Genomic DNA, 25,564 nt, shown 5'->3' on the forward strand with positions numbered 1-25,564 from the left:
AGGGGTGTCCAACAGGAAATTAGAGTGGAACTGGGTTGTTAAATTGTAGATCAAATACTGTACGAATTCATATTCAGAAGGTTGAGCTTTTCCAGATGTCTAGTATTTGGCCAAATGTTTTGAACATTGTTTGTGGCTTAACTCAATAGTACTTAAAAATTGCAAAATTTTTGTATATTTGCCTCTTTAAAAGTCAAAAGAGGCAAGAGGGATGTTTCATCAATATAGCAGGCCCACTCAGAAACTGCGCCCACAGAACTCCACAGAAAGCTCCACATATTTTTGCAGAATTGGAACGTACGTCACTCGTAAAGCTCAATAGATGCCCACTTCTCAAATGACTTTCCTTTTCGGCTGACGTCAGGTCGTGCACACTATCGGTTCATGTTAACCGAAAGCCAAGTAGCTATTTAGCCGCAATTGTTTTAGGCAGCTATTTTATGTAATACAGCCTTTCTGAAATAGCCAGTAGCTTGCTAGCTTGAAATAATAATACATTTTTTATATATTTTAGCTAATAGTGCTGTTCAGCCATGACGTCAGTTTGTAGGTGAACCCGGAAGGCTTATTTGCCTTATAAATAATTTACAGGCTAATAAATTACATGCAGTCATACCTCAAAGGGAATTTTGAAGCCACGTGTTACTTTTTTAAAACACGGCGGCTTTCAATTTTAAGTTTGGGGTATGACTGTGTGTAGTTATTCACTAACCATGCTCAATCTAATTTAAGTAGGTGCAACCAGCGTTGAAATAGTGCTGCGTCTAGTATTTAAATTAAGTCATTGTCATTACATTCCGTGCACATGCCTCCTCTCTATGTAAATTAGGCTCATTAATGATTGAGCTTCATTCACAAAACTCTTTACAATTTAACATTGTGCTTTCACTGCCCGAGGAAAGCAGGCAGTAACTGTATTTTATTTAAATGAGATGTTTATGTACATTTTCAATCAATCATGACAGCAGCAATTCATCAAATAATGATCAAATGATAGAGAAGAGCATAATAACCTGGCATATTCCCAGTTACAGTAAAGCGCACTTAGGACATGTTAAAGAGATGATTCAGGTGACTGGATCACAGTAGTGATGCTGTATAGTCCTGGGAGAGTGTACCAGATAGCAGGGGTCTGTTGCATCTTTTGTTACATAGTGCTCAGATATGCTCAGCATGATCAGAATTGCACCAGGCAAAATGCGTTTAGCACAGATTTTGACTGTTGCCTAATATGCAGATTTTCTTTGGTGAATCAAGTGCTAAACCAGTGCAAACAGCGGGTGCAAATAGTTTTTACTGGCCGCAATACATTTTTTGTTAATTCCCCCCATAATTTTTAAATGCAGATTTTCCCCAAGAATCATTGCAGAAAATTTGAAAATAGTCTGCATATTTTGTCTGGGTCTGGACCTGAGCAATAATTCTGTGTAGGATGATTCAAACCCACTCGCTAATGTATAATTAAAAAGGCCTAAAAAATAGAGTATATAGAATAGGACTCAGTGTGTTATTACCGGAGTCTAGGCTTATACCATCTATGAGAACACAGTGAATTACAGACCAAAAGAAAACAGTAGGTTGTTGTTCAGAACCAGACAGGAGGGTAAACAAACAAACAGTCTTCTCATGAAGCTGGAATAGTCTATCCTTACATTAAAATTTAAAACGTACGGGGAAAGACAGCAGACTCAACAATAGCAAGCCCACAAATTACACCTATTTTGAAGTCTTGTGTTAAACAGGAAACATAAGGTAGGCTGAACTGTGAGCACACACACACACACTACTCTCGCCTGTCCAAATGTCACCATTAAGGTTAATGAGCCTGCCACCTCCGTCACTGTTTATAGAGCAGGGTGGAACATATAAACCCTGGCGGGTTTTATAGTATCTAGTTGCCTACATCACAGTGATCTAGTATACTTTATTAATTTTTATAGAAAACCACAATAGTGATCTCAGACATTGTGATTCCAGTAGCTCTCCTTTATTTTAATTACAGAAGAACGTAGTTACAGTGTATGAACGGAAGTAACCGGAACACAAAATCTAGTGTGACCGATCATTATTTAGAGGACAATTCATATAAACCTTTGACATACACCAGACACAGACAATGGACTCGTCACCTATTCGCTTGTGTAATCACTTCCACTTTGGAAATGTCAAAAGTAATATGATATTTAGGCAGAAATTGGATCCACTGGTCCAGTAAGTTATTCAGGATCTCTCCAACATGTGGAGAATCAATGGTAATTCACATTTTTCTACTTATGGGAGTTTTTCCACAGTTTTATTGTCCATCAAATGAAAACCGTTAAGTCAAATTGTTACAGCACACCTCTCCTCAGCAAACCACATGATTTCATTCTTTCATTTAGCTTAGCACAAACAGTGCAATCCAGTTAATCCAACAAACAATCCACTTAAGTTTAATACTTTATTCATATCCCTAACCCTTAGCATGAGCAATAATAATAGTGATGCCATAAAATGAATTTTAATATCAAGTAGGTTTGCCTTTATTTGCAGTTTCTGCTGTATTTCTGCTGTTGTATAATGGAATCAGCTGTCACCGATCCAGAAATTCAGTGTCACGGTGACTCAGGCATATGTTTTACTTTTATAGTGTGCTCTGGTCAATTTCAAAACCATGAATGGAAATAAAGGAGTAAATAGAGGGCTACTCTGATGTTCAGGTCTGCCGAGGTGTAATCCTTTGATATGTGTCAGAATTTTCCACTTTGAAGAGGTCAGGACTCAAAGGGGAATGTTAAACATTTCTTCCTTAAAGATGAAATGCAGTCAGTCTGCATTATTGATGAACACCCTCTGGACACTTTGAAATGTGCGCACCCACAGTAAGCCTTTGTTCTAACAGACTAGCTAGAACTACATTCAGTACAGTTATGGTCAATAGTGGGAGAACAGACATTTGGAGACAGAATGCAAGAGAAAGAACGTTTCCAACTATGCTACTTTGTGGTCTCATTACCAAAAAGCTTGTTATTTTGCATTTTTACCCCAAATTTGCACAAAATTTTAACTTTTGGCCTTCAAAACGTCTAGGTTACTGTTGTAACCCCCGATCCCTGATGGAGGGAATAAGACCTTGTGTCGATTGAAGTGACACTAGGGGCTTCTTTCGTTAGCCACGGTTACCTCTGAATTTGAACTGAAGAGAAACAGCCCCAAAGCATGATGCTGCCACCACCATGCTTCACTGTGGGTATGGTGTTCTTTGGGTGATGTGCAGTGTTGTTTTTGCGCCAAACATACCTTTTGGAATTATGGCCAAAAAGTTCAACCTTGGTTTCATCAGACCATAACACATTTCCCCACGTACTATTGGGAGACTTGATGTTTGTTTTTGCAAACTTTTTTGGCATAGATGTTTTTCTTTGTAAGAGGTTTCGAGCGAAGGAGATGCCGCGTTCAAAATGTCGGACTGACTTTTTCAACTCTAAATGCAATTATGTACCAAGAAAGTTGTTCCTTGTGCTTAAATGCTGCTTGTTAAACAAAACCAGTATAGATTATTTTCATGGATGTTGATATTACGTCATCTATTTGAGTTAAGGGTCACCACCCACGTCCCCAGGGTAAGTATGTCCTGAATCTAGTCATACATCTTACATGCATACCTAAAAAAAGTACTGTTTCTCCGGCCAAGAAGTGTGGCCTTCATCAAATACAGTAAGACTGAGGAGAAGTTATAATATTGTGAGAAATTTCAGTGTTCTACAGTACATCATTTTTCTGCCACTACATGAATGAATATAATAAAACAATGATGCATTGCAAACCATGTCAGAAACTGTTGGCATTCTGAGTGAGTTTGATTCATACGTTGATAGATCGTTAATTTTGTTCATAATATGATGCATTGAGCACTGATGTAGTTTATATAAAAACACACTTTCTTTTTTGCAAATTAATTTAGTTCCATGCCGCCATCCTTCCACTAGACGAAATAGTCCATTACATGTTAAGTAAAGGCCAAAGTATACTTCGGTTGTCCACATAGCTGATCGCTCAGTATGCTGATATTCACTGTCTGCGCTGACTGTCCGCGTGCGCCCATAATTTCTTGTGCGCCCAAATTTTCTGTGCTCATCATCGCTGCATGCGCTTGTCGTTGACTGTACTAAAACAAATAGGTATAGAGCTGTTCAGCCGTGACGTCAATTTGTAGGCAAACCCGGAAGTTTAATTCGCCATGGGTTCTCTCTGGATTTTCCTATGGGTTTTTATGATGGGGTTTTTGAACTTAAAGTTGAAGTCAGAAGTTTACATACACATTGTTTCACTTTTAATTGACTATATGACAATTCCAGTTAGTCAGTAAGGGAGCACCACTTCCACTCACGGTTAAGGGTTAGGGGCTCCCTATATCTTTGTTGCCGTTTTGCTACTGCGCCTTTTTGAAGCTCTGACTGCAGCTATATCCTTCTCTACTAAAAGAATATCACAAAACAGTCATTGTGCGTATGCATCGAACGCATTCATATTCGCTATGTGTATACTTGGCAAAGCAACGAGGTGTTGGATAAAAATGAACTAACTGCTTTATAAGTATTAGCAGATGTAGAATATCATCCATGTATTCGATACATACAGAACATTTGCATTCTGTGCACATACAGTACACACTATATAATGCAAAAATAGTATGGGAAGTATGGTATTCTAAACATAACCTGAAAGAAAATATGGGCCCTGCTGACCTGAAGTTCCAGCTTGAGATGCCAAGTAAATAACAGGACAGGAAACACACGTGGTTAAATGATGTTTGGACAATATCACATGCACCGGAATAGACCAGGGTCATTTAAACACATAATTTGGTGAGTAAATATCACAAGCCACAGAACAGGTTGTTGGATAGGACTAAATATCCTCCTGTTTGCATGAATCAACAGCAGTTCCTGAAAGCGGAACCACACCTTCAACTCTGCAGACTGCAGCTGTCATTTGATGGCTTTCACTGTGGAGGCGTGAGAGGGGTGTGACCAATCAACGCCGCTCATTGGTTGGCCGAGATTAACGAACAGCGCTACTAGCCAATCATAGAACGCTGGACGTTTAGAACGCATGACGCGGGAACAGAGGTGGAGTGAGTAACGCTGCGTCATCAAGCAAGAGATATATAACGCCGCGTAAAGACAATACATACCCAGCCGCCGTTTTCCTGGATCCAGGCGTATAGCGGACCGTTTAGATACTCCGTCATCCAGCCCGCAATGTTGTCCACCTGTGCCGTCATCTCCTTATTCACACATTCTACACAAACGGTCCCTCCAAATTCGAAAAACGCGATAATTCTGCCCCAGTTCACCCCGTCCCTGAACAGCTCGTCTATGACTGAGGTGAAGCGCTGGTGCGCCGTGAGGGACGTGAGATGCAGCTGCTTGGACATCTCCGCAAAGTCCGACTGATATAAGCGCTCCAGCTCGTCCCCAGCCTCCCGTAACACCTTATGAAGAGCGGTGCACGGGTCGTGACGGATGTCCTCCTGCATCCCCGACCTCAGTCCGTTAGAGACACTGTCATCATGGGCATTCACTTCCCATACATATCCCTTCTTCCATAGCTTATGGTGGATGTACTTCACCACTATACTGCGGTTATCGTACACACTCTCCTGTGCCATATCGACCTCTCGCTAAATTACCCCAGTGTCTGAATGTGCACTGACTAGTCCAGGCGCATCTTCATCAGTGCCAAAGGGCTTAATATGCAGCACCTGATGTTCTTAATCTCTAAAATGAATAATTGTATGATAGAATGACACACTTTCCTTAAAATCAACTTACTGCAGTTGAAACTGCAAGTTGCAGCACTCCTCCAGAATGTGGAAAAACGCCCACTTTCTGTTCCCAGCAGAGAAATTACAGGGATATATGAGAGGATTTAAGCATGTATATCCATTTCAGAAGGAATAAGCATACCGTGCGAGCATCGTTGAGAATGTCTCTGGTGTTTTTAGTGGGATTTGCGTGCAGAAATCATCTTTTTCCAGGGGCTGCGCGAGACGGAAGAGGCTTGTAATATTCTCGCGCACTTGCGAGTTTCTTCTTTCGCGGAGCGACTGGTGTAAATAAAGACTTTCTCGATGCAGTCTGCTGTCGCATTCAGTCTTTAGATGTAAATTGAGCGAGCGGTACTTTGATATCAGTGTAAATTGAGTGTTTCGAGCTGTCTGCTGTGCGCAGTCGCTCCATACTAATGTGCGGTCAGACTGCCCTCTTCATATTAGCAGAGAGGCGTGTCTTTCAGGTGTTACGTCACTCATCCACTCTCATGTACTGCGTGTGCTCCTGCTCAGTGAACTGCTCAGTTATTAATATCGGATTCATGTATTCTCATGTGAACCAGTAATTAAAGTTTTCACTTTTAGATTTTCATTTCATTACTTTAGCATATTGACAGTGTTGGGTAGTAACGGGTAACATGTAATCTGGATTTCGTAATCAGATTACAAAATCAAACATTTGTAATTAGAATACATTCCATTTAAAATTGTGCTTAATCAGATTACAGTTACTTTTAATGGATTACATGATAATTTTTTTTTTTTAAATCAGTTCAAAAATTATATTAATATTAAAAATACATGCATGTTGCTCTCATTGTCTTCCACCTTAAAGCATAGTTCACCCACCCCCCCAAAAAACTCTCATATTTTACTCACGTCATGCCATCTCAGATGTTCGTGACTTTCTTTCTTCTGCTGAACACAAACAAAGATTTTTAGAAGAATATTTCAGCTCTGTAGGTCCATACAATGCAAGTGAATGGTGGACAGAACTTTTAACCACCAAAACTAACATAAAGGCATCATAAAATTAATCCATAAGACTCTAGTGGATTAATCCATGTCTCCAGAAGTGATTTGATAGATGTGGGTCTTAAACAGATCAATATTAAAGTCATTTCTTACTATAAATCTCCACTTTAAGTTTTACTTTCAGAGATTTGCAATAAAAAGAACTTAAATATTGTTCTTTTTAAGTTTATATATTATTATATAATATATAAATACCACATCCATAATATCACTTCTGAAGACACAGATTAAACTACTGGAGTTTTACAAATTAATTTCATGCTTCCTTTATATTCTTTTTGGAGCTTCAAATTTCTGGTCACCATTCACTTGCATTGAAAAGACCAACAGATCTGAGATATTCTTCTAAAAATCTTTGTGTTCAGCAGAAGAAAGAAAGTCATACACATCCTGGATGTTTTTGGGTGAACCATCCCTTTAATAATGATATTTTTTCATCACCCTTTTAGTACAGTACCTTTTGTTTTATTCAGCGACTGACAAATTTGCAATTTGCTCTTTAATTTCATGTTTACTCATGTTTAATGAAAGGAGTGTTAATTGTTACTTTAAACCTGAAAATAAAAGTTTTATGATTTTGGAAAAATGTTCTTTTAATTTAAAAGAAATTTTTTTTTGGAAAATGTTTCTTTTAATTTAGAAAATGTAGAAATCATTATTTGCTGAACTAAACTAGCAACTGGAATTTCATTGGAAATTCATATATCTTCCTTACAAGGTTATAGTTTTAGCGGTCCATACCCTTCATTATAAATTGTTCAATGTGCGATAGGGAAAATATGAAAAGCGTTTTTTTGGTTAACTTTCAGAGCAATCACTTTTTTCATCTAACTAAATAATCTAGTCAATTTAAATGTACCTGGCTCTCTGAAAATACAAGGTTTGGATTAGCTGAAATGGAAATCAGACCTCAGACTGGCCTTAAAATTAGAACTTCTTTGAACAGAAAAAGGCCTTTGATCTTTTAGCAACACTCTCAGTCGACACTGCTTTGAATATAAGGCAAATCAGCTCAAGCCAAGGCCTATGAATTATTGCAGAAAAAATGACATCATCATGCATATGACCCATGCTGGCAGTCCAGGCATTAGACACAGAAAATTGTGTTTGTTTCAATGGTGAATTAAAATTGTTTTCAGTTTTTTGCCTACCATGGTTTCAAAACAGCACTGACTATGTTATTCAAGGATAAGTTAAGCTTCTGGAGTTAGCTAATTTCTAGAGATGACTTGGTTGTGTCAGATAAGCAGGGCCGGCCCAAGCCTTAATGGGGCCCTAAGCAGGCTTTCATTTATCAGTGTATGTTCATAATCGGACATTTTTCCCATTACCCTGAATTTGCATAGCATGTGAACACCTTTACCATCATTCTTACTGGCTTGTCCAATGTATGCAAGTGTTGTGAGCATGTCTCTTCACAGTTTGATGTCAAAAGCAGAGAAATGCTTGATTATTTTAAATCTCATGTAAACGTGGTTTTCTTGCTTTGTCAGATTTTTAAATAAGCTGATTTTTGGGAGTTTTCGGCATTATTGCTGTGCATGTAAACAGGCTCAATTTTCAATGGGTATGTTTACATACATAGTAGTACACTGACAACTGTTAAAACTAAGCTTATTCAATAAAGTTGACAATGTAAGAAACCAGATTATACATGAGATTTGGAATCATCAGGTTATTTTCTGCTTTTGACGTCAAAGCATAAACAGACTTGCGCTCCACAATTGCGCACATACAGTACAAGGTGGTAAGAAGGGTAATACAGATGTTTACAAGCAACCCGAAATCAGGGAAATGGGGTAAAATCTACCTGTGATGCGTTTATGACCTTACCCCGGTAAAAGAAAACCGTTTAACACATTTACATGACCTTACTTTTTGTCAGTTTATTTACCCTCCATTTGACCTTTCTTTTTAAATTTAAAAATGGTTTCCTTCATCGGAGTAGTACAAGACTTTCAGAGAAGTACAGTGATTTTCCTACACTTCCCATCTGAACACACACATACACACACACACACACACACACACACACACGGCAACACTCTCACTGTTCAGGTTAAATTTGACCCGCAATAGAAAATGAATGGGTGAGACAATAACACAGAGCTTTTTGTCAAATAAAATCAAGAAATAAGCCACAATGCGGAACACACCCACTCAGAAATGATGGGGTAAGACACATCCACAATACAGAACACACACACACAAACACACAGAGAAATGAATAGGTGAGACTACAATGCACAGCAATTGTTTTCTTCACTGTTTATCAGTGTTTTTCCTGCACTTTCAGATTTTATGCTGTTCACTTCACTGATTTGAATTTCGATGTTTGCAAAAATAATAAGTAATTATAAGTAATAATAATAATAAGTTTGCCATTGCAAAGTCTTATGTTTGCACACAAATTGTAATATGACTAGGCTTGGGATTGATGCCTTTTTCACACATCAATAATCAGAAGATTTTTCACATCTGGATTATTTTCAGATATAAATAGAGCTGCTCGTTGCACAATAGCCTTTGTCTCTTCAGACATCTCGACCCAACTTTGGTAAAGTGTGAGCAGCAGGGTAAATTAAAGGAGGTCGCACAAACATCTGCAGCAAACAAATGCATCTGGCAGACACCATGGCATGTTCTAAAATTAGAAACAATTATTTATTTACCTATTTATCTACTACTGTGTGTGCTGGACGACGACCCTTGAGCCAATATCAAATTAGAACATCATCATTCTACTCATGCATTCTCACTTTCATATTTTGGGTCTCTTTATAAAAATAAAAAAGGCATACCAAAAAATTATTTATTTTCTACAGAGGTACGCACACACCACCAATGCCCAGTGTCAACATTCTGAATTGCCACAGATGGTTTTCCATTCAATTTGACTCAAATCATTATCAAAGGACAAAGATTATTTACTCTAGCCATCACTGGATGATATATTGTGTATAAGTATCATTCATATATTCTACACAATGTATTTTCAGTTACAAGTATGTCTTTTTGGGGTTTGACAGCTTGAATGAAAGACCTATTCATGGCTACACACAAAATTGCATAATAAACATCATAAACAAAATCATCAACCTCACTTAAAAAAGTACAAAAACCTTTGTTACTTTTGACTGCCATCTGTGCTGCTTCAGCTCGTCCTGTGTGTGTGTGTGTGTGTGTGTGTGTGATCATGACAGTAAATGGTATAGTGCCCACTTGTGGTCTCCCAACGAAATTACGACAGACTTTTTAAACAGAGGTCAAATGAGTGAATTGGAAAGAACGCCAAATGGGCTTCTAATTTAATATTGATACCTCAAATATATTGCTAAAATAATGTGCCAATCAATAATAGATATATACATTTATGACATCCCTAAATATGACCTGTTAATTGCTTTGTTTTATTGACATTTTCATGAATTTAAAAAATGCTAAACTCTGACAAAATAAGTATTTGATGAGGTCTATGTATATATCCAAATCTATAACTTATGAAATGTAACTAGAAATTAAGTTGGTTTCATCATTGGGTTACAGAGTCTAGGACCATCTTTATCAATGGATCACAATCGCCACCTACTGGCTTTAACTGTCATTTCATATGTCATTAAGTTTTTTTCCCCACAGATGGCAGGAAATACTCAAAGCCTGACACACTCTGATATTTCCTTAATTTGTGAGATCAATAAAGTACATTTTTTCAGAAGTGACTTTGATATAAAATCGGTTTATTTTATATACAAATTTTATAATTAAAAATCGAATCAGTCTAAATATAATAAAATTACAGATAAAATGCAAAAGTTTAATAGCATGAATTATTTGAATTTAATTTCCTTAATAACAAATCAATTCAATATATGATACCATCTGGGTTAAATTTGACCTGGACCAGTAAATGTGCTGGCCTGTAATAAACAGAAACCAAGGGCTATTGGTGAAAAATCATGCATGTAAATGTACTGAATATTTTTGGAATCCCATTTGGTGACGCTAGTGGCACAAAAATTAAACTTCACCTTAAAATAACAAAATAATTCAGAACCAAAAAGAAATAACTTTCAAATTTGTTTTATTTCATTATGTAAGAAAATAAGACAGCAACAACAACCTCTTTCTCCCATGGCACACAAGGTGAAATTTATGCAAGTTTGGCAACAAAACGAGAAAGAAACTTTTAAGTCATTGACAGAAGCAGAATTGATCCTAAATGGTCTTGGATTTCTTTTGAAAGTTACTAATAAACTATATATCCCAGAAATATACCTCGACTTCAGTCAATAAAAGAGTAAACTACAGCAGAAGACAAAAAAATGCAAGTATCCTATGTGTTTGAATGAATGGTGAGAACAGGTTTGATTTGCATAGCTTTAAGGAGTTAAAACCATTTCTCTACGGTTAGCTTCTGATCACTTAATTTACTATGTGTAATATAACGGAAGAGGGCACAACTCAATTGTAAGTTGACACATCAGCACCTATTTATCTACTACTGTATGTGCTGGACGACGTGCCTTGAGCCAATGAGAACATCGTCATTTGACTCATGCATTCTCACTTTCATATTCTGTGTCTCTTTAAAAAAATAAATAAAAAAGGCATACCAAACAACAAGCAAAAACAAGGTATTTTTTCATAAACCAACTGAATCTCAACAAATATACGTAAACCATACACAATCTATGCCATAGCTGGATGTCGACAGATCCACCCTTATAGCGTTTATATCTCTTAAGACTTGGAATGGGCCTCCACGACTGTAGTGCATGACTGCATTGGTCGATTATTTCTAGGGAAAACAGAACTGTAGAAAACAACAAACAGGTTCACAAATAGAGTTGCATTGTTTTAAAGGGCTAGATCAGCCCAAAATGAAAATTCTGAAATAATTTACTCACCCTCAAGTTGTTCCATACCCATATGACTTTCATTTTTTCCTCACACATGGCCATCACATTGCATCAGAAGACTTTGTGTTGTGCAGAAGTTGTATGGATGACATTTGTTACATTTATGTGGCTTTTTGGAGCTCGACAGCTTCCATCCCCACTCTCTTTAGATCAACGAGAATTTAAAGGAATAGAGAAAGCCATACAGGTTAGTTGAGGAGTAAATGATGACAGAATTCTCATTTATCGGTGAGCCGTCCCTATAACGTGACCACTTTCTGTGCAATTAGGCATTCAAGAATGAAGTCCTCATAAACATCCGCTCTTATAACTGTAGGGTGTGACAACATCACATGCTCCCAGTTAGCTTGTGACCGTGAGCAAGGCAAATATTACAACAACGCGAGTAAGTGTCATATTCTTTCTAGCTAAAGTTTGTTTTTAATATAACATAGCACAGGTGGAGTCAAAACAAGGGCACGTTTGAGAGGCCTTTACTATAAAACGGTTTATTTGCTTTGACTGTCTCTTTTACGTTACAAGGCAGAGCATGAGGAGATTCACTTCACGTGTGGAAGCCATATTACTTGTTTTGGTCTAAAAATCAGATCACGCTTCACAACATCTACAGTATTTGCAATGCTTGTGTGAAGGCTAAAATGTATGTGTTTGTTACATTTATTTATACTATACGAGTCGTTTTTGGGTGAACCATTCCCAAAAATGTAGTCGAACACAGTTCTGGGGATAGATTGTTGAGGTCACTTCAGCTTTTGCACTTTGTAGGTGAATACAACTATTCTGATTCTAGATCACCTCTACTAATGTGAGTTGTGCTCTGGCTAAACCAGATCCATTTGGATCAACAGCTCCACCTGCTGGCAGAAAGGTGTCATGACTCGAACCAGCGAGCCACCACCTCAATGGCTTATCCTGACCCATCTTCAATTCAGTGAACCCTTAGAAGCCCCTGAGGTCATCAAAACACATGCGTACAAGCAGACATATATACACACACAATAGGTAAACATTTCCTTCACAACCCCCCAAAAGCAAAAAAGGATAAGGCAGAGTGGCAGACTCAGGCTACAACACAAAAGTCCTGTGTCTTTCCCTTAAAACAATGAAGTCTAAAAGCAGGAAGATACAGTGCTTGACTAAGAACATAGAGGAACATCACATATCAGCCAGAAGAACATAGGACAGCTGTTCTCTTTGAATAAGTGTAAAGATTGCAAGGTGCATGAAAGGAAACTGGAGGTCTTGACATATGGCAACATCATAGTCAAAGAGGAATAGAAGTTGAATGAAATAGTAATGAAACAGTGATGGAGCGGTAATTGGTTTGACGGTTATTTCACTGGCATTAACATTTCTCTACTTCTAATTCTTTATTTATTGGTTCTTTATCATGGTCTGCCCATAAACGGCATTATCTTTATAATAATAATAATAATAGGAATGCATATGTTTTTTTTATTGATATGGTCTAGTGATTGTGTTAAAAAGCAGAATTTGTATCAGTGCTGCATTTTAACACCAATAATGATTTTTTACATTGACACTTTTCTAAAGCAACTATACTTAATTTAACATTTCATTAATATTATATTCATAATGTACATGATTATGGTTGAAGTTTAGGGATTAATTTGTAATGAGCGGAATCTGTATCAGTGCTGTAATTTAAAATTGAATTTTATTTAGGCATTGGTACTTAATGCATTTATTTGGATTTACCGGTTCTTTAATATCGGCACTACCGATAAATACCATTACTATATTAAGAACGCATGTGTGTTAATGGTTGAAGTTTAGGGATTCATTTGTAATAAGCAGAATCTGTATCAGTGCAGTAATAAAAATAAAAAAAAAACTAATTCAGGCATTGGTACTTTTTGACATATCTCTTTTTTAATTTATCGGTTCTGACGATTAATGGAATTTATTTAGTTATCATTGTGTAAAAAAATCTGCTTCTAGATCTGTACTGCATTTTAACACAAATTATTTTGGAAATTGGCACTTTTCTATGTAATTTGATGTCATTTATCGGTTCTTTAATATAGGAGCTACCAATAAATACCATTAATGTGTTCATAATGCATACGTTTTTATTGCTGTAGTTATAATAAGCAGACTCTGCACCGATATTGTTTTTGGACATTGACATGTCTATGTAATTCTAATTAATTGGTTATTTAATGTTGGGTCTACCTATAAACACTATTCAATTTAAAGTTATAAAATATAACTTAATAAATTTGAATCTTTGAATACAGAATATGTATCAGTGCTGCATTTTAACACTGATATTGTTTTCGGACAATGGCACTTTGACAATTCTTCTTAATTTATCTGTTTTTTTTAATATTGTGTCTAAGATAAATAAATAAAACACCTTTTATTGGGGTGGGGGGGTATTTACAAATGTTTTTTTTATTTCAGCAACAGATTAGAAGAACTCAGAAGGCCAGACGATGCTACATATTTTCCTTCTGCATTCAAGCATGCAAGAACTGGAGCACATTTGAAAGCAACAGCCACAATGACTGCTGTTTCAGGCCAAAGAGCCAAAGAGTAACTAATGCAAATACAGTTGTTTATTTTTAAACAAAAGAGCTTGAAATACTGATGCAGCATGCCCAGAACTTATAATCAAACTGGAATGGTTGGGGTCCAGAAAGAGTCAAAGGAAAAAGCTATGGAATATAAAAAGGAACTATTTTCAAGGATGGACTCTAATCCTTATAACACCTCTACTTAAATAAACAGACAACCAACTTTTTTTCAGTGTGGACCTCCTTTACCCAACAAGTCTGCCAGGCCAGGGCTGTGTGCTGAGTGAGTTTATGGGTGAATGTAGTGGTGATGAAGGTGGACATCGGTGTGGAAGTTGGTGCTAATCCCTCTTGTCGGCTGCTTTGGACTGTTCCCTCTGTATCATGCAGCGGCGGACGATACTGTCAAAACTGCCCAGGTAGAAGAGTGCAATAGTGCGGAACAGCCCCATGGTCACAATCTGAACAGGGTGAGATTAAATTACTCTTTAGCAGATCACAGAAAATAAATAAATGTTCCTGTAGTATCATGTACATTTTAGCTTCCAAAACTATGGTGTGTATATATATATATATATATATATAAAGCTACAACCTTTACAAAAAGTCATTGTGTCAGTATCAGATGGTAATAAAATGGTTACCATACTCAAGTTTCATGCCAGATACAAGGTAGTTCAAAGAAAACCATGGTACTACCTTGCTTCTTGTCTAAAAAGCTTTGTTAGTGAAGTTTATATTTTAGTAAAAGCAATCTGGTTGAATATCACAGGTTCATTTCTCAAATTCTACCAGTTTTAAGTAAATAGAGCTGGGCAAAAAGTCAAGAGGCTCATTAAAATCTTCAAAGGAAAGATCCAAGACCATGAATGACTTATATAGCCCTATTAATGCTGAATGCACATGGATTTTGAGATTGCTGAGATATGAAGGTCAAGCAGGATGATGAAAGGAACGTGATATAAAACTAATGAATCATAAGCACTTTGAGTGTAGTGTCAGAAAAGCGCTATATAAATGTAAAGTTAATTCATTCAAAAGAGGAGGGGGAAATCTCACTTCCATCTCCGAGGTACACCATATGGCCAAAAGTCTACGTGACTTTCCCTGTCAATCAGATTACTGGATAAGCATTTACAATTGTATTTGATAGAGATTTCACTCACACAAAGCAAATACCAGGAAATTCAATATTTTAGAGCCTGGTATAACTACTATATTCACTATAGTAATTTGCATGAGACTGTAAAATGGGAACCCTGTACAATATGGTGCACTGCAACACTGCTGCATAAGTACGTGGTAACAATGAGGTGGAGCATTGTGCTTTGTGATAGTGGGCCTTACCTGCTGGAGCCCCTCGGTGATGGAGGTGACTGGTGACATCCCACAGGTGAGCGCTGACAGCATGTATCCATCAGGACCAAATGAGCTGGTAAAATTTCCTTGCTGTGAACAGACAGGAACAAGAGACGTTTCAAGTTTGTTCCTCATCCATAAACACACTTTGAAACTGCATCTATTGAAACCGAGACAGCATTTTTTTGTGTGTTAATGTTGAAGATTAATGTCCAGCAGACACCAATCAGATGCATTTCTTGAGGGGCGTTCAAATAGGAAGCGAATTTGTGTTCAGAGAGAGCTGGATGGAGTGCAATAGAGTGGAACTGTACACCATGAAATGTATTTATTGTTAAAAGGATGTTTGTTATAAATACTGTTCTTTGATGGCCGTAGTAGTGGTGCTTTAACCTCATACGACCCACGTCCACATGTGTGGATGTTGTATTTTGGCTTCTCTATACACAGCGTATCATTTAAACCAACTGAATACAGTTCACAACACTCTAGATTGTCACTTAAGGAATATACTATCACTATTCATTTATGATGCATTCATTTTCATGCATCAGCACACTGATAAAGGAGGTCCACATATGTGGATTTTGGGACATTATTCCCTCAATTTTAATATGTTATTTATTTTTAATAACATGAACACATCTGTGGGTCATTCATTTTAATTAAATTTTGTCATCACTGTAGAATATGGTTCCATTCATTAACATTAGTAAATGCATTCCTATATTAACTGTGCACTCACATTGAGACTCAATGGGTTAATCCAAAAGCTGAACATTTTTATACGGAGTTAGGATGAAAATAGGGTGCATTTCAAACTGTTCTGAGACCAGTGCAGACAGACAGCACACTGCTAAGTCATTTACTGCATGCAGCGCATGAGCAGACCATGTGTAAAGCAGAGGACCACGTGCGCGAGTCAAGAAAATCTAGATGTGCACGGTCAAGCTACGCAGCTCTGCTGATGATGCAATCTGCATCACGCATCCCCATGCGTGGAGCACAGTAAATGCATGCACTCCTACAATCCAATCAAAAGTTCAGTTTCAAGATGCAGATGATGTTTGCACCACTCAACATGTTTGGCAGACATGGGACAATGGTAATCAGTACATAGATTTAGAATATATCATTTATTTAACATGGTTGGCAGTGATTGGATGATGCTGGACATTACTTTGAATGATAATTCATTATGCTAAATTCTGATATAATGCCTGTAACATCTCAAAAACATGAATAACCAACGGTCGCTATAAATATTAAAGAAAATATTGACCTGACCAATTGATGGTCAACTAGACCATACTGACCCATACCTACTTACCAAAGCATCTTTAACCACAATTTTTGCCACTTGCTCAGGCTGACAGACTCCAGAAGTCTCTGAAATTAACCTGGTCTCCAGAGGCTGCCAATCACAGAGATAAACCAACAAGAAAAGAAAATTCAGTAAATGCACGCAACATCAACATTTTACCCAGCATTTCTTAGTGTTGGGACCAAACTAGTATTTGAAGGTCCTAATATTTGCAAGCGTTTTCAGGTAGGGAAAAAAGGAATCCTACTTGGGAATAGAGCAAAAACCAGCATTTTAAGAAATCCTGCACTTTTAATATTCTATTACTATATTCCAGCCATTTCAAATTCAGAGATTCATTCTACACAGGAGAATCATCTCACCTTAGTCTTATTCTCCTCTGCAAAACCTGGTGTGTCGGTGTCTGGAGGATAAGCCACAGTCACATAGATATTATACGGCTTCATCTGGGAAAGAATTAGACCAGTCTTCTCAATTGTTCACCAAAAATTCTCAATTCTGATTTTTATTGTGCATTATTTTGGAGCTTCAAGATCAAGTCTTCTTTTTTACTTTCATTTTATAGAAAAGAGAAGCCAAAAAAACTCTTCAAAAATTCTCCATTTGTGTTCCACGGAGGAAAGAAAGTCATATGGGCTAGGAACTTTAATTTATAATTGTAATTTTTGGCTGAACTATTCCTTAGAACCTGACTCCTAAAACAAGTGACGGTTTAGTTGTTGTATTGCCATATGGTAACTATACAGCATCCCATATACGCACACACCTCCATCTGCAATGACTCAGCCAGACCACGCAGGGCGAATTTGGACGGCGAGTAGGCTGTGTAGCCGAAGAGGCCAATCTGCCCCGCCTGTGACGACACAAACATGATGCGGCCCATCCGTCTCTCTTTCATAGTGGTGATGACAGCCCGTGTGGGGTAAACACTGCCCAGATAGTTCACCTCCATCAGTCTCTGTTTAAGAAAAAGACACACTTTACATAAGGAATAGATCGGTCACCGCTATGCAAGAGATTCTCAGAGCAGGAAGCTTCTTTTCTTAATGAACAATCTCAAAAATGTTCAAGTCTTTCAGTCAATAACAGAATTTCATACAAAAAAAAAAATAATTCAATCTTTGGCTCAGGCTTATAACCCAATTCTAAAATACTGCATGTTTTCACATTTTCTGAAGAAAACGCGAGTGGTGCTTGCCAGTGCAAAACTCGCCATCATAATCCTATTGTGTTGCTGATGTGTTCCGGGACATTAATATGTGGTTGCTAAGGTGTTCTGGGTGATTGCTAGGGTTTTGCTTACTGGCCAAAGTTAAGGGGTCATCCCAATGTCAGAGTGATATTCTGGTATTTAGATATAGCTCGGGTCCCTCCTGCAATGTAAGTACATAGGATTCTTTTTTGCCCATTTTATCATCCAGAAGTTGCAAATCATAAAGGGGATTTTGATTTATCAAATCACTAAACGGAATAATATGATATTTACCATACCTTGAAACTCATAGCAAGCACCACTAATTATTATATTTTACATTTAATCACGTAATATGTTCTTTAAAGTCTCCAATGTTTCCCTTTTATGCAATTTCAAATGGTTCATTAATGCTCTGCAAAGTAACGCTTGCTAGGTTTGTTCAAATATAGGCAGCAGTGGAAAAAAAACAATGGATATATTTTTCAGAGGCATCCCAAGCTAAATTTCGGGCCACCGAGGCTAATCTAATCTGGAGTTCAGTGCTTTATAGGTGTTAAATATGCTTCTCATTTGCAATGCGTTATTATTTTTGCAGTGTGATTGAAGCCTGGTTTTCTAGTGAGTTTGGCGCGAACCATCACGGAACCACTCGCGCCATTAATCGGCTCTGCTTTGTATCTCTGGAGCACAAGCATCTGGCGTGTGGGCTTCTCTCAATGTCGCTCCGCAGACCACAAAACTGGTGAGAGTTATTTTAATGTTCTAGTTTAAAGCACTATGGAGGATGTCAAACCTCTCAAGTAGCTAGCCCCAACATGCTCAACAGCACTCATCAACAACGAAAATAAATGGCACTTGATACATGCATTTAAACTTAAAAATCGTGGTCCAAACTATGAAAGATCAAAGAAAATGCCACCCAGGCAAAATCACAGGTTACATTTTTTACCATGTTGTGTTGCGAATGTAAAATCTGGGCCCTGAAGCAAAACCAAATAATGTAGTAATGCAGTAGTTTTGATAGTTAAGTGTATAAAAGCTCCCAGTAAATAAACACACACGACAAGTCGAGGATGACCAATGTGCATGACTATGGGTCTGACGTTGCAGAAACATGGAAGCACGCACAACAGCACCGCCACTAAAATAAAATCCTAGAGGAAACCAGTCTTATTAACTTTAAGTCTGTATATTGTACTTTCTTTTGGATAAGAAAAACTGGCTTGGATATGATAAGGAGATATGCATTTGAATATGGATTGTACAAACATCAATGAAGTGCCATGTAAATTATTACAATTTTAGGCTAAAGAAAGAATAGACCCTCTTCATTAGTATAGTTCGGTCCTTACCTTGAAGCGATCCACTTCCACCTCCTCAAACCTCCCAGATATAGACATTCCGGCACAGTTCACCAGCATGTCCACTGGACCCAACTTCTCCTGAGCCTGTACAAATAAAAAACAAACACACCACAGCAACTTAAATTACAAACGATCAGAGGAAAACATAATGGGGCTTCAAAATGACTTGCGTCAATACACTGCAAAACACCAGCACCAGGTGCCACTTTGATCTCCACATGAAAAGCGCTGCGGAGACCATCTCGTTTTGACATAGACCACTTAATGATGCATTATTGGAATTGTAATCATAGGCTGCTACAATAAAAAGGTCAGCATGAACAGGGTCAAAATTCAAACTCTTGAAACTTTGAGTGCCACATTGCAATGCTTGATTGAAGTGCAACATAAGAGTTCAATGTGCTCTGGAATGCTGACGCGAGTTATGTGGAAGTCCCTTAAAAGGAATATTCTGGGTTCAATAGTAGTTAATCTCAATCGACAGCATTTGTGGCATAATGTTGATTACCAGAAAAATTCCCTCAGTCCCTCATTAATAAATAATGACATCCATTTAACAATTACTGAGAATTCTTTTTAATTGTAAACAGATTAAACTTACTTGTTTTATGACACTCGCCACTTGGCTGTAGTCTTTCGACACATCAACTGAAATGCAAAGCACCACCTAGAGGTGACAATACCAAAAATCAGAAATGTCAGTTTGAGTGGACATCTCTCTTCAGATTTTGACTGCAACCTCCAAAAATGTTAATATTTTGTACCTAAATTACATTGATAGTTAATTATTGTAGAGGAAATGTGTTGGTTTGAAATGCTGCAAGCAGAAATTACCCAGTCACAAATATTTGGTCATTCAGGTCGAGTACCACCTTCCACAGAACAGTTGCTTTAAACTGATTGTTCATGTGGATCAATGAAATAAAAGACTGGATGGCCAGAAACTTCTACTCAATTCTGACAACGGTACTAATTATTGGACCAAAAACCTCTAAAAATAAGCCGTTAAAATACAATTTGATGGATGTACTGTCACATCATCTTCAACAGCAAAGAACTTAGGTGTTATATTTCATACCAATCTGTCCTTTGAAAATCAAATTACCAATGTTTGTAGAACAGCATTCTTCCACCTAAGAAATACTGCTAAATTAAGGCACATGCTATGTTGTTGATGCCGAAAAACTAATTAATGCGTTAGTGACCTCAAGACTAGATTATTGTAATGCATTACTGGGAGGATGTCCAGCAAGACCAATAAATAAACTTCAATTGGTTCAAAATGCAGCTGCCAGAGTGCTGACGAGAACCAAGAAATATGATCATATTAGCCCCATTTTATCATTGTTACATATGCTACCTAAAATTCTGTTAACTACGTACAAAGCTTTGAATGGTCTAGCTGCACAGTATTTAAGTGACCTCCTAACACGCTATATTCCATCAAGTTCATTACGATCACAAAATACTGGCCTGTTAATAGTTCCTAGAATATCAAAATCCAGGTAGATCCATTTCATATTTGGCTCCTAAACTATGGAATAGTCTACCTAACACAGTTCGAGATGCAGACACACTCCATCAGTTTAAGTCTAGACTAAAGACTCATCTATTTAGCCAGGCATACTCCTAATTTATCCTTCAACCCACAATTAGTCTGCTGGAACCAGAAACCGTGATCATGATCAATAACTCTACAGTAAATTAAATGGCATCTATGCTTATATTATTTTATTTGTTTCCCTGTCCAAACCACAGGACTCCTATCCTGAGGTCACCAGAACCGGCTGGATCCAGCTCCATTCCTGCTTTGTGTTGGACTCCACTGATACGTGTTGCTGAATGATGACTAAATGCATCCGGTGCCAGCCAAACATCACTTCAGTCTATTATGATGGACTTCAGAGGATGAACTGATGCCAACTCCAACCATAAGACATGGGATACTTCATATGCCATTGTTTGAACCTTGGATTTAGGATGGACCACAATGAACCTCACCGAAATTACTAGCCAGGTTAAACTGTGACGCACCTCTTTAATCTCTGCCTGCATCGCCTCGGTCTAATGATGGACTACACTCTTGAAATGGATTACATAGACTAGCAATTGCCAACAAAAGCCTTCATCAGCCAAATAACAAGAACAACTGCATATATGTGAACTTCTGCAGTTAATCCAGGATGAACTTCAAAGACATCAGTCATTAATCTTACAGTTCAAACAAAATCTTTGTTTAAACACTGACCCTTGACTCACTGGCCCCAGTGAGTCTGGTTTCTCCAAAGGATATTTCTCCATTAATCAACATCTTATGGAGTTTGGTGTTCCTTGCCATAGTCGCCTTCAGCTTGCTCACTGGGGTTATTAATACATTTATTATTGAATTACTTATTTTTTAAACACGATTAACAAATCGCATTTTATCTAATTACACAATGATGATTCATCGACATTACAGACATTACTGTTTTATCGTCTGTTAATGCCTGAGCTTTGAAACTATGCGTGTTGACTTGACTGCTTACCCAAAATCTATTGGATCGCTTCAGAAGACACAGATTAAACAACTGGAGTCGTATAGATTTCTTTTATGCTGCATTTATCTCTTCAAAAGACTGATCACCATTCACTTGCATTGTATGGACCTACAGAGCTATTATTCTAGTCATAAGAAGAAAGTCATACACATCTGTGATGCATGAGGGTGAGTAAATTATATTTTTTCACTTTAACACTATCACCTTAAATTATTGGTTGATAAATTGGCAATCCTTTTACCCGCCACTAATATATTGGCATGAGACCAAAAAAAAAGGCATATTTATCTGTTCTATAATCAACAAAGCATCACTTATTCTGAGATTATTTACTGCATGTAAAAAAAAAAAACTCTGGAACCAACTGTAGGTTTGGCACATGGATTAACAAGGAAAATATAAAAATGTCAAAATTGTTGCAGACCCCTGCTGAAAAGACCAGCTAAAACCAGCCTAAGATGATTGGCTGATTTTAGCTGGTCACCCAGCCTAGCCAGGCAAGCTGGTTTCAGAGAGGGTTTGAACACTTTTTAGATGGTCAGGCTGGGAAACCAACTAGCCTCCCAGCTTAAACCAGCTTGGCCAGGCTGACCAGTCAAGACCACACTTACCAGCTAAGACCAGCCTGTCAAACTAGGAGCATCCTGACCAACTAAGATCCGCATGGCAAGCCTGATGAGCAAAGACCAGACAGACAAAAAAAAAAAAGGTGTACAAAACCCCTTTAAAACCAGCCACTGTATGACCAGGCTGGGTGACTAGCTAGAACCAGCCAAACCATCTTATGCTGGTTATAGCTTGTCTTATCAGCAGGGCAGCATTTAATTATAATTTCAATGGCTTTGCAATGCAAGCATCATGAAGTATGTACATACAATAATATGGTACCATAGCACCACACACATTTTTATAGACATAAAAAGCAACACTTCATTTTATACAGTATGTAACGGGGGTCTCGGCTTTGTCTCTTACCAACAAAGGGGTCCTTGGCCTGAAAATGGTTGAAGACCCCTGGTACAAATTACACGATTACACTAATGTGTTTGTACAGACAAAAAAAAAAAAAAAAAAAAAAAGGGTGAAATTCTGAGTGTTTTCTTTATATTTTAATTATACTTTAAATACATACCTGCTTATCGTTAATGGCACATTTCTCTACTTCTTTCTTTGCTTGAACCAATTTGTGCTGTAGAGGAATATGGAAATGCATGTTAAATATACATATAGGCTAAAGCTTTTCAGAAACAAAACACATACACCAACAAATATGTAATTATTAGATACAGAGTCCTAATAAATAATGTAATCAGTGTGACAGACCTCATCTCGTGCTACCAGAGTGATGAAGGCACCATGTTTGTAGCATTCCATGGCAATAAACTTCCCAATCCCACTGCTACCTCCAGTGACCTGATGTGGACATATTAAAAACCAAATCACAGCTCATATAAATATAAATCATGTGCTGAAACATTGTTCTATGCCTTTCAAGAGATCAGTTTAGTATTTGTGAAATAAAGACCAAATTTAGGATGAGGCACCAGGTGCACTGACTCTCATACAATGGGATATGCATTTCTAGTACTATCTCAAAGTATCGGATCAACTACTTTCAGAAATAAGGTCACCGTTTTGGGCTGTTTTTTTTTTTTTTAACTTATGAAAATATATTATATAAACGAAGCATTGCAAAATATCTAATAAAATAGTAAAACAGGTAAACAGTCAAATAAAAAAAATAAGTGTTTGTACTGTATTTGTAGACAGATCACATCTAGATTACTTTGAGTTTGCTGACAAAATGCGAACTTTTTGAAAGAAGCATTTTTTTTTTTTCTTCAAATAATAAAAAAAGAAAACATTTAGTCTGTACATTCAGTGTCCGCAGATTGAAAAGTCCATTGCCCTAGAACAGATGTTGCATAACTTATTTGGAAACCAGTGCAACGTTAAGTGGAATTACAGGGACACGATGAATAACTTTTAATAAATCACATTATAAATAAACAGCAATAATGAAATTTGACAACCGTCTTGTGATTTATACAGAATATTAATCATTACTGCAAATGCGATAAAGCTAACTCTGAACCTATCAGAGCAGAGTCTTGTTACATATAATGTATTTTCAGGCAGAGTTGTGTAAACTTACCACCACATGGGCCCCGTTGAGTTTGAGGGGTTTGGGGCTTATTAACGGCGATATCATGTACAGCAGCAGCACGAAGGCCACTATGAAAGCAGCCACCACCAGAAGCATGATGAAGGGCAGGAGCAGCAACCAGGAGTTAAAGGAGATCCAGTGTGAGAGTGTGGAGCTGAGAGCCTCCTCAGAGGACATGGGTCAACCTGATGCTGCAGACTTTAGCTCACAAGCTAAATAAGCAAATCCAGGCACTCCCCCTTCCCCATCACAGCAGATAACAGGCCTTTTGACGAGCTGATTGGGCTCTTATTATGTCCGGCGGTGTCAGAGACTTGTTCGGGGAGGATAAATAATAATGCCAAGTCATACGCCTGTCAAAGCTAACTCTCTCCGTTCACTGCAAGAATCAAAACAGAATCTGTACACCTTGAAAAAATGCTGTGCTCAGGCGGTGGAACTCTAGGAGTTGTAGTTTTTTAACGTCCGCTTGCAGTTTAGAACGCGGCTCGAGCGGAACAATTTACTACAAGTTCCAAAACTCAACACCGTTCCCGGAACAGGAGGTGTTAATAACTGTAAATTCCACCGTAAGGATAAACAAATTATTTATGTAAATGCAAAAATTGTTATACTTCATTTGAAGGTATATAACACCTAAATTGGTTATGGCAGCAAAATGACATAAAATACATTTAGAAGTACCGATATATGATACATTGTTGTATTTTAAAGTCCGTACATACTAGAAAAAGAAAAGTATATTATAAATCTGTAGATTCTTTTAGCCAAGTCTTACGTTCAGAAAATACTCACCTCAAGAAAAAACAAACGGAACCCTAAACTTACAACTTTTTAAGCTTTACAAAAGTTCTTTTTTTTTTTTTTGCAGGAATCACACACTTTTTGACCAATTAATTTCCATGATATTTCAATAATTTTCCAAGCCGTTCCGTTAGTATTTTATAAAGATTGAACTTATGAAGAGCAATTTCATTGGCTGAGAATAACTACAAAAATATATATTCACTAAATATCCAAGGTATTTCCATGCCTTAAGATTTAACTACTTTTCAAAAAGGATTGGAAATCCCTATTTGAAAATTACCTGAATATTTTATCTCTGTCCAACTCTCTATATATTACATTTGTTCAATTGCAAATTAAGTGTGACATTGACAAGAAAAATAACAGTCCCGTTCTTAAAGGGATAGTTCAACCAAAACTGAAAATTCTCTCATCATTTACTCACCCAGATGTGCACGACTTTCTTTCTTCAGCAGAACACATATGAAGATTGTTTAGAAGAATATTTCAGCTCTGTAGG

General features: G+C 37.4%; 2 protein-coding genes across 3 annotated transcripts in view; both read right to left on the minus strand.

Moving 5' to 3' along the window:
• Positions 1-6,208, minus strand: part of bcl2b (BCL2 apoptosis regulator b) — a 56,196-nt gene extending 49,988 nt beyond the window's left edge. Inside the window, exon 1 of the mRNA XM_052133554.1 lies at positions 5,177-6,208. Within this exon, the coding sequence (XP_051989514.1) occupies positions 5,177-5,653 (477 nt within the window). The 5' untranslated portion in view covers positions 5,654-6,208. The remainder of the gene's footprint in view (positions 1-5,176) is intronic.
• Positions 6,209-10,923: 4,715 nt separating this feature from the next.
• kdsr (3-ketodihydrosphingosine reductase) lies at positions 10,924-24,655 on the minus strand. Of its 2 annotated transcripts, XR_007971227.1 has the most exons (11): positions 24,247-24,655; positions 23,415-23,504; positions 23,224-23,280; positions 20,153-20,218; positions 19,540-19,635; positions 17,759-17,950; positions 17,355-17,438; positions 16,999-17,082; positions 15,657-15,758; positions 11,758-14,770; positions 10,924-11,663 (listed from the first exon to the last, which is right to left on the minus strand). XR_007971227.1 is itself a non-coding variant. In XM_052133550.1 (10 exons), exons 1-10 carry the CDS (start codon positions 24,433-24,435, stop codon positions 14,651-14,653), a joined length of 1,080 nt encoding a protein of 359 aa, XP_051989510.1. In that variant the 5' UTR covers positions 24,436-24,655; the 3' UTR covers positions 10,924-14,650. The 2 variants fall into 2 exon arrangements, 1 of the variants encoding a protein (XP_051989510.1); XM_052133550.1 differs by having other exon boundaries at positions 10,924-14,770.
• Between the last annotated feature and the right edge of the window lie 909 nt (positions 24,656-25,564).

The sequence above is a fragment of the Xyrauchen texanus genome, chromosome 9, assembly GCF_025860055.1.
Source record: "Xyrauchen texanus isolate HMW12.3.18 chromosome 9, RBS_HiC_50CHRs, whole genome shotgun sequence".
NCBI lineage: Eukaryota > Metazoa > Chordata > Actinopteri > Cypriniformes > Catostomidae > Xyrauchen > Xyrauchen texanus.

Coding starts and splice junctions, on each gene's coding strand:
- kdsr (XM_052133550.1), bottom strand. CDS start 24,435: ATGTCCTCTGAGGAGGCTCTCAGCTCCACACTCTCACACTGGATCTCC. Junction 19,636..20,152: donor TGGCGAGTGTCATAAAACAA/GTAAGTTTAATC, acceptor TTATTTGTACAG/GCTCAGGAGAAGTTGGGTCC. Junction 14,771..15,656: donor TCACCGAGGGGCTCCAGCAG/GTAAGGCCCACT, acceptor CACCCTGTTCAG/ATTGTGACCATGGGGCTGTT.